The sequence below is a fragment of the Arvicola amphibius genome, chromosome 3 (genome assembly GCF_903992535.2).
Source record: "Arvicola amphibius chromosome 3, mArvAmp1.2, whole genome shotgun sequence".
Lineage (NCBI taxonomy): Eukaryota > Metazoa > Chordata > Mammalia > Rodentia > Cricetidae > Arvicola > Arvicola amphibius.
This window is the reverse complement of record NC_052049.1, coordinates 103782375-103795084: the sequence shown is the minus strand read 5'-3', so window position 1 is coordinate 103795084 and position 12710 is coordinate 103782375. Positions and strand designations below refer to the sequence as shown.

At 43.0% G+C, this 12710-nt stretch overlaps 2 protein-coding genes across 5 annotated transcripts; one reads left to right on the top strand and one right to left on the bottom strand.

The window, feature by feature from the left end:
• Window positions 1–557: 557 nt before the first annotated feature.
• Window positions 558–10009, top strand: Hyls1 (HYLS1 centriolar and ciliogenesis associated). Of its 3 annotated transcripts, XM_038324248.1 has the most exons (5): window positions 558–811; window positions 2100–2143; window positions 6939–7053; window positions 8340–8393; window positions 8782–10009. In XM_038324248.1, the coding sequence occupies exon 5, from the start codon at window positions 8807–8809 to the stop codon at window positions 9734–9736; it is 930 nt and encodes a 309-aa protein (XP_038180176.1). In that variant the 5' UTR covers window positions 558–811; window positions 2100–2143; window positions 6939–7053; window positions 8340–8393; window positions 8782–8806; the 3' UTR covers window positions 9737–10009. The 3 variants fall into 3 exon arrangements, with proteins under 3 accessions (XP_038180176.1, XP_038180175.1, XP_041910737.1); XM_038324247.1 differs by lacking the exon at window positions 8340–8393; XM_042054803.1 differs by lacking the exons at window positions 558–811; window positions 2100–2143; window positions 8340–8393 and having other exon boundaries at window positions 6471–7053.
• Pus3 (pseudouridine synthase 3) lies at window positions 3788–11407 on the bottom strand. 2 transcript variants are annotated; one of them, XM_038324245.2, is made up of 4 exons: window positions 11363–11407; window positions 5972–6379; window positions 5301–5866; window positions 3788–4507 (listed from the first exon to the last, which is right to left on the bottom strand). In XM_038324245.2, the coding sequence occupies exons 2-4, from the start codon at window positions 6344–6346 to the stop codon at window positions 4009–4011; spliced, it is 1440 nt and encodes a 479-aa protein (XP_038180173.1). In that variant the 5' UTR covers window positions 6347–6379; window positions 11363–11407; the 3' UTR covers window positions 3788–4008. The 2 variants fall into 2 exon arrangements, with proteins under 2 accessions (XP_038180173.1, XP_038180172.1); XM_038324244.2 differs by having other exon boundaries at window positions 11242–11363.
• Between the last annotated feature and the right edge of the window lie 1303 nt (window positions 11408–12710).

The following is a 12710-nucleotide window of genomic DNA, read 5'->3' as shown; positions in this document are numbered from 1 at the left end:
GCATGTACATGCACTCTCCTCCCTCCCTCCCTCCTACCCTCCCTCCCTCCTCCCCCCTCTTAAAGCGTCAGCTAGTAATTTAAAAAATAAATTTTTATTTTGTCAAGACTGCGCTCAGAAAGGGGGTAATAATAGTGCATTCTGGGAGAGAGCACATTGTGCCGCGGGAGGGCTGTGGGGGCACCGGTCAGGGCGTCCTGCAGCGGTGGCAGAGAAGGCGGATCCACGAGCCGGGCCAGCGGCGCCCCAGAACCCTCCCCTCCCCTCCGCCGCCGCCGACTGCGGCCAAGGGCAGCTGGAGCACCGAGCAGGGCCAGCCCCTTGTCCCTCCGCCACGCTAACGCCAAGGGAACCACGGCCAAAGCTTCCGCGCCACTACCCGGCGGGTTCCCACTTCAGCTCCGCGCCCCACACTCCGCTTCCGGGCCCGCGGGGAGGGCCGAAAGAAAACACGCACCAATCTCTATGTAAGCGTGGAGGACGTCTGGCTTCTACGCCAATGAGAGAGCTGGTGGGCGGAGCCAGGGCGTGGGCTCGCTCCGGGATTTAAACTTGAACGGCCGACCGTTAACGACAGCGTTGAGCGTGAGCGAGGGCGATTTGTCACCCTGTGTGACTGGGGATCTGTGGTCCTCCGTGGGCGGCAAGGAGACGACAACCCGCGGCAGCGGTGGTGGCGGCTGGTGACGTGCGCGGAGCCGGCAGTGGGGGACACTTCCTGGGCCAGGGTGCGGCGGAGGCCCGTGCTCCTTCCCCGGACCGCCGCGCGTGGATTTGCGTTCCCCTCCCTGACCGGGCTCTTGTATTCAAGGTAAATCCTGGCGTGGGCTGTCTGGGGCAGAGGCCAAGCTCCTCCAGGTCACAATGTGCACCCTGTACGCGCCACTCTTGCCCGGAGGCTGAGCGAGCTGACTGAGCCCTCGGGGCCAGAGTGGAGGCTGGGGACCGGTCCCTGGGGAAGGAGCCGAGCTCCCGGCACGCCCACGGCCAGATGGTGCGACCCGTGTTGTTATTGTTCGAAGAGCAGGGAAGTCGTCTCACGTTCGGGTTACACCTTTTGTGGGCTCACACCTACAACCAGCCTTCCATAGCGTTTGCTTAGGATATAGGTAGTAGGTAAAATTGAAGGACCCGCTCTGTGACAGTTTCCCGGGTAGAGATAAACCTTATAAAAGCTGTACATTAATAATGCAAACAAAAATAATATTACAGTGCTCTTTCAGGTTTGTTAAGTTTTTCAGTACGCAGTGCTGATGAAAGTGAACGCTAACGCTTGTGTTGGGTTAGTGAGATTTCCTAGAAAGCAGGTGTCATTTGACTTGGAAATTAAATTACACCATAATTTCAGTTATATCCGAATAAAATCCAACCCTCCGAATCCTTTCAGCTGTAACTAGGTAATAACCCTGGACCATTACACTGCTGAAGTTTTTTTTTTTTTTTTTTTTTTTTTAAGATAGGTATTTTGGTCATTCACAAAATATAAGATTGGTGGTTTAACTTCTGTGTAAGTTTCTCTCTAGCTGGTGGATTGTCGTGTTTTATTAGAATCAAAAGAAACTGACCATAACCTGTAGACCTTATGAAAAGCTTCATCGCCACATTTGAGGGGTACAATAAAGGGAATGTCGTTTGAACACAAAGGAAAACAACTTATCAATGTTTTGTAAACATGCCATGTAAAAGTCCTCTTGGCTTTAGTGTCCACAATCATCCCAGGCCAGCTCCAGAAGAGAGACAGACGCACACATATTTCAATTAAACTCCAAAACCTTTTTAAATGGAGAAAGTAAAACTTAAGCCCTTCTTTACATTTTTCCAACATCAGTCCTACCTTGGAGTTTTAATATTACTTCAGTGATTTTGCAAACATACATTCTGGGGTTTCTCATTTGCTTCTTCTGAGATGCCTGACTATCAACCATAAGGTCGCTGAACCATTCTTTTAGATTCAGAGCGTCTTAAAAGAACTTTATTCGAATTTAAAGCCTTAGACTCTGGCTTCTATAGACTCCTGAGCAGAACACCTTTTAGTTAGGGCTTTGGAGGGGGCCTTTTTAAATATGGGCTATTTCTTAAAGTCTGTTTTTCTTTTCTAGGTTTTTCCTTTTGGTTAACTCAAGTCAAGGCAAGCCAAAATATGGTAAGAAATTGCTCAAACAGATCCCAGCACCCAGTGATGGCTCACAACTGCCCACTCTTAAGATGCCTTCTCCCAACCTCTACGGACACCCACATACAGACGTTTAAGACTTAAAAATTAAAGGACAAAGCAACACTTTTTAGAATGTTACGTTGACCAGAAATGTTAAGTCACTTGGTATCACTGGTTTCCTGGCTCCTCCGCTAGCCTGTGAAAGCTGTGATCGTGTTGCACCACTTTTTCTGCACAAGTTACACTTTTCAAGCTACTTTATCCTCTAAACCTGGAATTCCCAAAAGTCTGTGATTATATACTCCACCCCTAGGAGCTATAGGACTTAAGGAAGCACCAGATTACTGTAAATATTGTTTCTAACTGTCCGTGTGTTCCTTGTATTGAGCAGTATCCAGATACGATCCGTTTTCAGTCTTGAACATAAGAACAAACTAGTTGCTGGTTGATTGACAAACGTTTGGGTCTTATAAACATGTCTAATAACGTGAAGAACACTTGCAGTGACAGTTACTAAAGTAGGAACCCTGTAAGCTCATCTGCTATGGCATTGTTACAAAGGACAATGCATCAAGAATTTCATATTCTTGGGGCTGGAGAGATGGCTCAGCAGTTAAGAGCATTGCCTGCTCTTCCAAAGGACCTGAGTTCAATTCCCAGCAACCACATGGTGGCTCACAACCATCTGTAATGAGGTTTGGTGCCCTCTTCTAGCCTGCAGGCGTATACTCAGACAGAATATTATATACATAATAAATAAATATTTTGAAAAAAAAAAGAATTTCATATTCTTGCATATTAGCAGTGCTTTTGCTACATAGGTTTTTTTTTTTTTTTTTTTTTTTTTGCTTTTAAAACTTCTTAGTGACCCCTTAAGACATGACTGCGACATACTGGCTTACCTAAATTAAGCTTTTGTTGCTTTGTGGTCACACTAAGTATGTACTAATTTCCAGCCCTATAAAGGACTTGTATTTTCTACCATGGAATCAAAACTTTTTCTTGTTTGGTTGAGGAGTTTCTTATAGCCCAGCTGGCCTTGAACCTCCAGTTCCCACCCAAAGGCTGGGATTATAGGTGTGTGCCAGTACACCTGATTGGCTCAAAACAGATCTCTAAAGGGTCATAAGAGTGTAACATACATTATTTTTCAGAACCTAAAATATCAATTCTTACCCTTAGTAGAAAAAAATTGCCAGCCTCTGCACTAGCTGCCTCATTAAAAACATACTGTGTGGGCTAGAGAGATGGCTCAGAGGTTAAGAGCACTGGCTGCTCTTCCAGAGGTCCTGTGTTCAATTCCCAGCAACCACCTGGTGGCTCACAATCATCCATGAGACCTGGTGCTCTCTTCCAGCCTGCAGCAGAACAGTGTCTACATAATAAATAAACAAACAAACAAACATTTTTTTTAAAGACATCCTGTACTACACTGAGGTGTAGTACACTCAACTTTAGTTCCAACCTGGCACTAAACCCATCTATCCAATCTTTAATTGGTGGAATTTAATAAGAAAGTAAGACACTCTGGCAAAGATCTTTCCGATAAGTGGTTTTCTCATTTGCCTTGAAAAGGAACAAGTGTGAGATGCTGTTGACTTAGCAGAAAAAAAAAAGAAAAAGGAACATATATTTGTAGTATCTGGCTTTAATGAATTTAAATGCAAGGCACAGATTTCCAGGGATATAGCTAACAAGTGCTTTTTGCTTTTTCATTTTATAATTCTTTTGGACAGGGGTTAGAGAATATTTAGACCCTTTACTGTTTAAGACTTATTAGGTCTTTTTGCCAGTCTTTAGAATTTTAGCTGGTTGTTGCTTCTTGTCCTGGTAGAGAGCTTAGCTTGCTGGGCCTATACAATAGTGTTAACTTCTGCATCTATTATACAGACCCTCTTTGTTGGATTCTCTGAAACATTATTTTCTTCTGTGTCAGCACAGTCCCTTTTAGCCTTTGTTTCTTCCTTGTGGAGTACATGTGGGTACTCAATGCGTCCTCTACGTACAAAATGCTGGATCCGGGATTCCAGTCCTTGACATTTAGGGCGATCCATGAGGGGCTTATATGTGCGCATTCTCACTCCTTCTACAAAGGCACTAGTTTGCTTTATGACAGAGGGCTCAATGTTTCTCCATTCTGTTACTTCATCCATCTTTGTTCCTGCCCCACATGTTATCATGACAGAATCTAGTCCTTGTAGCATGCTATATAGCATGTGGGTTTTAACAGCATGATTAGCCCATAGCTGTTGTAGGTGGGTAACATTGAATTCCTGAACCTCGTGATCATAAATCCATTTGGTATTTTCAAATTTGCAGTCATACAAGACTAGAGGAAATTCAACAGCCATGCTAAGGAGAAACAAATGCAAGAATGCACAGCAGTTAGCCAATAGTTCTTTTTTAAATACAGAGCTTTAGTTGAGATTAAGGGGACAGGGAAGACCTATTAATGCCAATGGTTAGTAACAGCTAAGAAAATACAACACTGTCTTAATCTGGAGCAACTCTTGACTACATTTTAAAAGGAAGGAAAAAAAAAGCAATGATCAATTTGATTGGTATTAAGTTAATGTCATTGGCAACAAATGACCAAGATGTGGGTTGATAACCCATAAGACACTCTGGCTCCCCATACCATAAAATTTAAGACCAGTTATTTATCCAGATTTGTTGATGATATTATCACAGCCTAGGAATGAACTACTGGTATCACTGTTTAGCCACAGCCTGTTCACAAAAGAAAAGCCTCTTTTCTACCTTACCTGTAATTTCAGAAGCCAGTCCATCTAGTTCCTTCTTAATAGAAAAATCTAGTACATGTTCATAACATTCTACAAATCAGAAGTTTGTGAAGGGAGCTGGGGAGATGGCTCAGTAGTTAAGAGCACTCACTGTTCTTCCAGAGGATCTGGGTTCAATTCCCAGTGCCCACATAGTAGACTACAACCTTCTGTAACTCCAGTTCTAAAATATCTGACACCCTTTCTGTGGTTACCAGATACACAAGTGGTGTGCAGGCATACATGCAGACAAAACACCCGTACACACAAAACAAAATCTAATGGTATAAAGTTTAATGAACCAAATTATTATTTCAGTAATCATGGGAGAGAGAAGAATGTACTAGTTTGGTTTAACTTACCTATATTGAGGTTTCTCGGGATTTTTCTCTATGTTTAGCAATTCATCAATAATCTCTGGCTTTTCCATTCCTTGGCCAATCAGGAAGAGGATAGCCATCATACACCGAACTTGATGATACAGGAATGCCTGGCCAATCACTTCAAATTGACATAACTGGAAAGGTTCTTGCCTTCTCTCCTCACCCAGAGTCTGAGCCACTACTTGTACTTGTGCAGACAGAATAGTCCTCTGAAAATTAATCACTCCATTGGCCACATCCATTTTACACAGGTTTCTGAAATCATGAGTGCCAACATACTTCTGAGCTGCAGAATTCATAGTTACAATATCTAAATCAGCACGAGGGAAAAAATAGCGGTAAGTCCGCTCAAGGCAGCTAAACCTAGCACTGAAGCTAGGCTCTACAGGGGCCCAGGCCAGTATTCGGATATCTGCAGGGAGGACCCGATTGAGAATGTGGGTATAACGGATCTCTTTAGCAACATCATCGGCTTCATCTTTTAAATTAGAATCATCTGAATCCCTGCCCCTTGGAAACTGAGAACGTAGGTCCAGAGAAATCACCTGTAGAATTAGAGAGAAACTGTTTCAGAAATGATCTAAAGACTCAGTATGTACACTTAGATTTCCATTATTATTTGCTTTGAGAAATAAGGTATTGGTCCTTACCTGACCAAAGGCACTAACTCCTTTGTCTGTTCGACCACACCGGTGATAGTTGGATGTCTGTCTGCTTTCTACCAGTCGGGTCTTGGTTAAAGCCTCGAACAGTTTTTCTTCAATGGTATTGCTTGTATTTTCCTGACTGGCAAAGCCCTGGTATCCCCAACCTAGGTAGGCTATTTTTAGAGCTACATGTCTTCGGCCATGAGCACTGAAATCAAATGCACGCTTAGCTTTTCCAGAGCCTAAAAGATTTTCTCTGATGTTTGAGTCTTTGATACTATTGGCCTGTTCTTTCTTAAGTCTTTTCACTTCCTGCTCCAGTTCCTTTACTCTGTTTAAAAGTTTCTCAATCTGGTTTCTGTCTGTGTTTTCAGCCATGACAGCCGTAGAAAAAAATCATGCAGGCCCACCCTGTGGAAAAGAGTGAAGTAATACATCAGTTCCAGTGCCTGGTCCTCTAGAGATGTTAGTGTCGCATGAATGAATTATCATCTAAGCTGCACATGGCAGTGCAATCTTATAGCCCCAGTACCTGGGGTCACAAGTTCTAGGCCAGTCAGGGGTACAGAACAAGATACTACCTCAAGAAAACAACACTCAGATTTAATTTGATGTTAAAAGTGTAGGTTCAGATTGCCCAAGGTACAGTTTAATTAGTATGAATTCATCACTCCTTTTACATTCTATCTGGCTACTTCACATAGAAAAAAGGGAAAGATGCACCTAATTTTTAAAATTTAGGGAAATGCCTCAATTTCATTTCTCTATTCCTTACTAACCAAGATGATTCATGTAGAATATTTTCCTCCCTATAACATTTCCTCTTGATTTCTCAGTAATTTATACAGCATTTTTAATAGTGACAATTACTTATATGGGCTACTTATGACTACTTCTGTTTCTATTGTTTTATAATATTTCAAGTAAGTGGTATATATATTGTTATCTAATGTTCTGTTTTGTTTTAAAGGTAGCCCAATAGAAGCTGTCTTAACTGAAGAAATATAATCAATGATTGTAATTCACATTAGAAGTAGAACCTGAAGATAAATTTTTCTTTAAGCAGTTGTAATGGCAGAAAAAAGGTAATAACTACTAGCTTTTTTACAACCAAATTTCTTATGTTTATAAAAGATTTCTATAACAGTTATACAAGAGTTAGTGTGACATAATTTAGATCTGGAAGTTGAAATTTCTCATGTATTTCAGTAACCAAACAATACTACAGTCTGAGCACTTAGGTGGTTCTAACGAATCTATGACTGTAATTACTTGGATAGCATTTCTACATCCGTTCTAGGGCTGGCTGTGATTAAATGGTTCCCTTCAAATCTTTGGAGTTTATGATGGAAGATTAAACATTAAAATCTTACAGATGAAGCTAAAATTACTAGAAGAAATATGGGGAAATGATGTTTTTAATATTACTAAACTATCAGAGAAAGCCTGGTGGGGAAATGAACTTAGAAGCCGGGCAGTGGTGGTGCATGCCTTTAAATTCCAACATGGGGGGAGAGGGAGGCAGGAGGATCTCTGTGAATTCAAGGCCAGCCTGGTCTACAAGCGCTAGTTCCAGGACAGGTCCCAAAGCAACAGAGAAGCCCTGTCTTAAAAAAAAAAAAAAAAAGAAAAAAAAAAAAAGAACTGAACTTAGAGCTTCCTGTATGATATGCTAAGTAATTACTCAGTCACTAAGCTATATCCCTAGGGGAAAGGCATTGCTAAGTAAAACATGTTCAAGTATTTGAGAACAATTAATTGTGGAACAGTCTACAAGGATTGGAAAGTTTGATGATATACCACTGTGGAGGAGTGGAAAACTCACAGATAATCCCATCTTGGAAATTGAACCTATGCTACATGCTTGTGCAAGTGTGTAAAAGCTTACAAGGTACTTGCTGTACTTTAACAAGTGACTTTAAGTCTAGATTATGTCAATAAGGAACTGGATAAATCTGATACAACATTAAATGGTAAAGTAGTTTTCATGTTCTGACAGCTGAATCACCACAATTCAAAGTTCAGTAAGATTTTGTGCCATGTTCCTTTATAGTGAAAAAACTTTAGTGTGCAATATGGAAAATTAGAAAACTGCTAAGAAACTGTCTTTTAGAGAGAAGTTTCATCAAGGAGGGGAATCCTTTGAAACTATAAGCATGTATTTCAACTTGAAGAGAAGCATAGGGAAAGCAAAGTAGCAAGCAATAGATAAAACTACGTTGATCCCAGTCAGAAAACCAACCACTAGGTGTTTAGGTGGTTGAATTTTATTAGGACAGATTTGTCTTATACATATACACAGAGTATATGCATACACATGTGTGCTTTATGTATGTGCACAGCCCATTATGTTGATTTTTTTGATCTTCAGGCCATTATCACTTAGGAGTAAAAGCAAAGACTCAGTGTAATTCAGACTGCCAAGGTACGATTCCAGCTCTGCCGTTTACTACCTTTGGGCAAGTTAACTTCCTGAAGCTTCCTATGAAAAATAACTCATCCTAAAACACAAGGATTATATGGATTAATAAACATCCTCTAAGCATGTTATATAATGTCCAGTAAGCATCATGTTCCCTTACATGTAGTCTCAAGCTTTCCTTATGCCAGACTCAGCCCATACCATAGGAGCCACTAAATGTGACATGGCAGTAATAGTTTAAGAAAAGAGTAGAAATGAAAGCAAATAATAGATATATCTCTACCACAACTACTGAATTTATTATTGCTTTGGATTTTCCATTTGACTATAAAATTGAGACAAGAATGAGCAATTAATGGAGTGGAAACTGACCAGTTGTTATCTCTTACAGACAGCCTTATAATGTAGAAGAAGCAATGGAGCAACTGATAGGACCCGGTGGACAAAAATGGGCCAGTATGGACCCAGAAGAACGAATGTTAGCTGCTGCTAAAGCTTTTACACATATCTGTGCAGGGCAGGGCGAAGGAGATATTAGGAGAGAAGCCCAGGCTAGCCAGTATGATCCCTACAGTAAAGCCTCAGTGACCCCAGGGAAGAGACCTACTCTGCCTGTGCAGCTGCACTGCCCACACATCAGAAGCCGCGTCACTTCATCAGCATTTTCAGAGGCTTCCCAAAAATGCAGAAAGCCAGTGATGAAGAGAAAGGTTCTGCGCAGAAAGCCAGATGGGGAAGTACTAGTGACAGATGAGTCTGTTATCAGTGAGTCCGAATCTGGTACAGAAAGTGATTTGGATCTCTGGGACTTACGACACAAGCTGATGAACCTACAATTTCAAGAAGGCACAGAATCCCCAAGTGATGCTTCACAGAAACTTAACCTACCACATGAATATCAAGTTAACCTACCACGTGAATATCAAGGAATTTCTCAAGAAAACCAGCTCATTTGCTATCTGCGAAGAGAAGAAATGGGCCCTCCTGTTTATGAACAAGACTTGATTGTTGCCAGCAGACCCAAATCCTTTATTCTCCCCAGGCTGGATCAGTTAAGCCGAAACCGGGGTAAGATAGACCGAGTAGCCAGATATTTTGAATACAAAAGGGACTGGGATTCAATGCGGTTTCCTGGTGAAGATCATAGAAAGGAGCTACGCTGGAATGTCCGAGGACAAATGCTTTCCAGAACAGAACCCCAGTCCAAGCCTCAGCATGTGTATGTTCCAAACAGTTACCTAGTACCAACCGAGAAGAAAAGATCTGCCCTTCGGTGGGGTGTCCGCTGTGACCTTGCAAATGGTGTCATGCCCAAGAAGCTTCCTTTCCCTCTTTCTCCTTCTTAAGTCTTTTTTACCTGTCTCCTTCCATCATATTTAGGATAACCTAGTTCTTTATCTCTCTCCTTTTAAATACAACTGACTTGAAAAGCCTGCAGAACACAGGGTAAGGACTTCATTGATCCTTCCTATGTCACATTGGGTACCATACACCACTTAAATTTCTAAACTGACATTCTCAAATGCAGAAATTTGGGGAGTTGAGGGGAACTACCTGAAATGTGAATTTTGTCAAAGTAGTAAGTGCCATTTTGAAAAGACTTGTAAACTGTGTTTTTTTTTTTTAATTAGTGGGTATTAAGCTCAACTATTAAAGAATTTGGCAAATGATGCGTTTGAACCTTGTTTTAAGTACTTCCCAGTGTAAGAGGACCTCAGCCAGCTCTAGGCCATGACTCTTCCTCTGGTCATCTAATGATACTCAAAGTTTCTGTATACAGTCTGACATGAAGACACAGAAACGAACTAAGTTGTCTGGGTGCAGATCAAAACATTAGTTCTGGGTTTTTTGCTAGAACTTACATTCTTGATAATCCAGTAAGGAATACCTAAAGATCAGAGTTGTCTATTTCAAGCACTAAATGTGGGCCTGAAGTTTTTATTAAAGTGTTTATTCAAGAAGGAAAATAAACATGAATAGTCCTGGTCATTGCTAGTTGCTGAAACACTCTCCAAACAATATCTGAGGCTAGAGATAGAATACATTGACCCAGAGCCACCCTCAGCTGGACATGATCAGGAAGAAAGATAATCAGTAATAGCTAAATGCTGTGGAGGCACTGACTCCAGGAAAGTAAAATCTGCAAACTCCAATAGTATATCTGAGCAAGGACGATGCCACAAATGCCTGGGGATACAAATGAAGTACCTTGTAACTCAAACAACAAGATCCATCATACATGCAGAACACAAAAAAAAAGTTTTAGACTCAACTCCAGGTGCAGGATTAAAAATAGAACAGCTTCTTCAAAACAGTTGATTTTTTTAAAAAAGTTTTCCTTTGCCTGGACCCAAAGTTCAAATTAAAAGGGTTTTGAAGGTATGAATCCCAGTTTAGCTCCTAAGCATGAGATCAACCCAGTCATGAGGCAGATTTAAGTGGGGTGACCCCAAGACCTGGCCCAGTGCACTAGGTTTATCAAGGAAATTTGGAAGGTAGACCCACAAAGGGAATTCCTGGGTGTACAAGCACCCACCCTAAAATAGTAAGCCTCGAAGTTTTTGAAGTTTAAAAAGGGGGGGGGGAAGGGTGTGTATAAACATTTCCTCGTGATAAAGGGTTCAAAACGCGCTATAATTAACTCTGTATAACTAAGTATAGCATAGGGCAAAACCCAAAATAAACTAGTTTCCGCCACGCCTCCCTCCCATACTTTCTTTACTGGGCTACTACTATTTGTATTTGAACAATTCAGAGGCCCTCTAAACCAGTTGCAGAATCTAAGCCCCGCTGGTGGGACCTATCTCCAAGAAGTCCCAGACATAACACACACACACGCGCTAAGTCCCACCTCATCCACCGGCGACTTCCTGAAGCCCTTAAGTACCGGGGCAGGAGAGAGTCATTTAGCTTCAATTTGCTCATTCCTCTCTAGAACTCAAAGCAGCCCACCTGGAAGAGCGCACACTTACCTTCCGGTCATCAGCTCGCGGCCACGCGACTAGCAGGAAGCTGAGCCTTCATGTCTCCAGTAAGCATGCGCCGCCTCACGGGAGGCGCGCCAGTGGTTCTGGGAAATGTAGTTCCGAGGTCCGGTGGCCGGCTTTAAGCCAAAACCCATCGTAAGCACAGGTTTCTGATTCAACCCTGTCTTCACCCCCAAGGCACAATCAATGACAAGAACAAATGACGAAATTATAATTATGGTCTAAAATAAGTTTTTAAATGCTGACTATCCTATATAAAAACTAGGAGATTGAAGATCGTGTTCCAATCTTGCACATGGTTTAATTAACAGAAATTTAATATTGAGAGTAAAAGTCATTTACTATTAGAATGGTAACGTAAAGGCTAAAGGGAAATGCTATAGCCTGAGTGAGATTGTAACAGTACAGGGCAAAGGAGTGCTGCTTCAGCACCACGGAGAGATCATGGCGACAGTTTTGTTGCTTTTCTATTTTTTGTCGTTTCTAGAAATGTTGCCACGACTCTTAAAATTCCAGTCGGAAAACAGAAAATCCTGGTTCGTTGGTCCAAACTTAGCATAAAGGATCTACTCCCGAGCTGTGCAATAATATATGATGTAGGTGGTGGTGGCCAGGGATGCTTTAACAGGACCACGCCTTAGAATAAAAATTAAAATACGTGTGTAGGAGGGCACATCAGAGATACCCAGCACAGCAGAGAGACAGATGTCTGCACTGGGATTCTGTTTTCTTGCCGAACCTCCAGTCAAGTCCCTCTATTCCTCCACTGCCCTGTGCAATCTCACACCTTTGATGACCAGGAGGAGCTGTTCGGGGAGACACCAGCACGAGAGCCTGCAGCGCGATGCGGGTACCGCCTCCGTGCTCATTTTCTCTCTGCTGTGCCGATGGCCGGCTGGCCAAACGGAAAGCTCACGGGTGCCCCGCACGGCTGCGCCCCGCACCTCGCTCTCCCTCCGCCCGCCCCGCGCTGGGCCCGCGCCTGCGCAGTGCGCCGCGCCACGGGTGGTCGCGAGGCGGACGCCGGTCCCGAAGCTTAACCATTGGCCACTGAGCCGAGCCGGCGCTTCCCCGCGCGGGGGCGACAGCACGTGCCGGGGGCGAGAGCAGAGACCACAGCTATGGCGTCGTTACTTTGGGGAGGCGACGCTGGGGCGGCAGAGAACGAGCGGCTGAACAGCCACGTAACCGCCGCTGAGCAGGGGAGGGCCCACGGGCGGGAGCTAGAACAGGGACTCCCGAGGGAAGTCCCCTGGGAGGGGGAGCGCCCCTCTGGCGTTTGGAGTGGGGTGTCAGGTGATGGGGGAGGTGTGGGCTGGGGTGGAAGGACCAC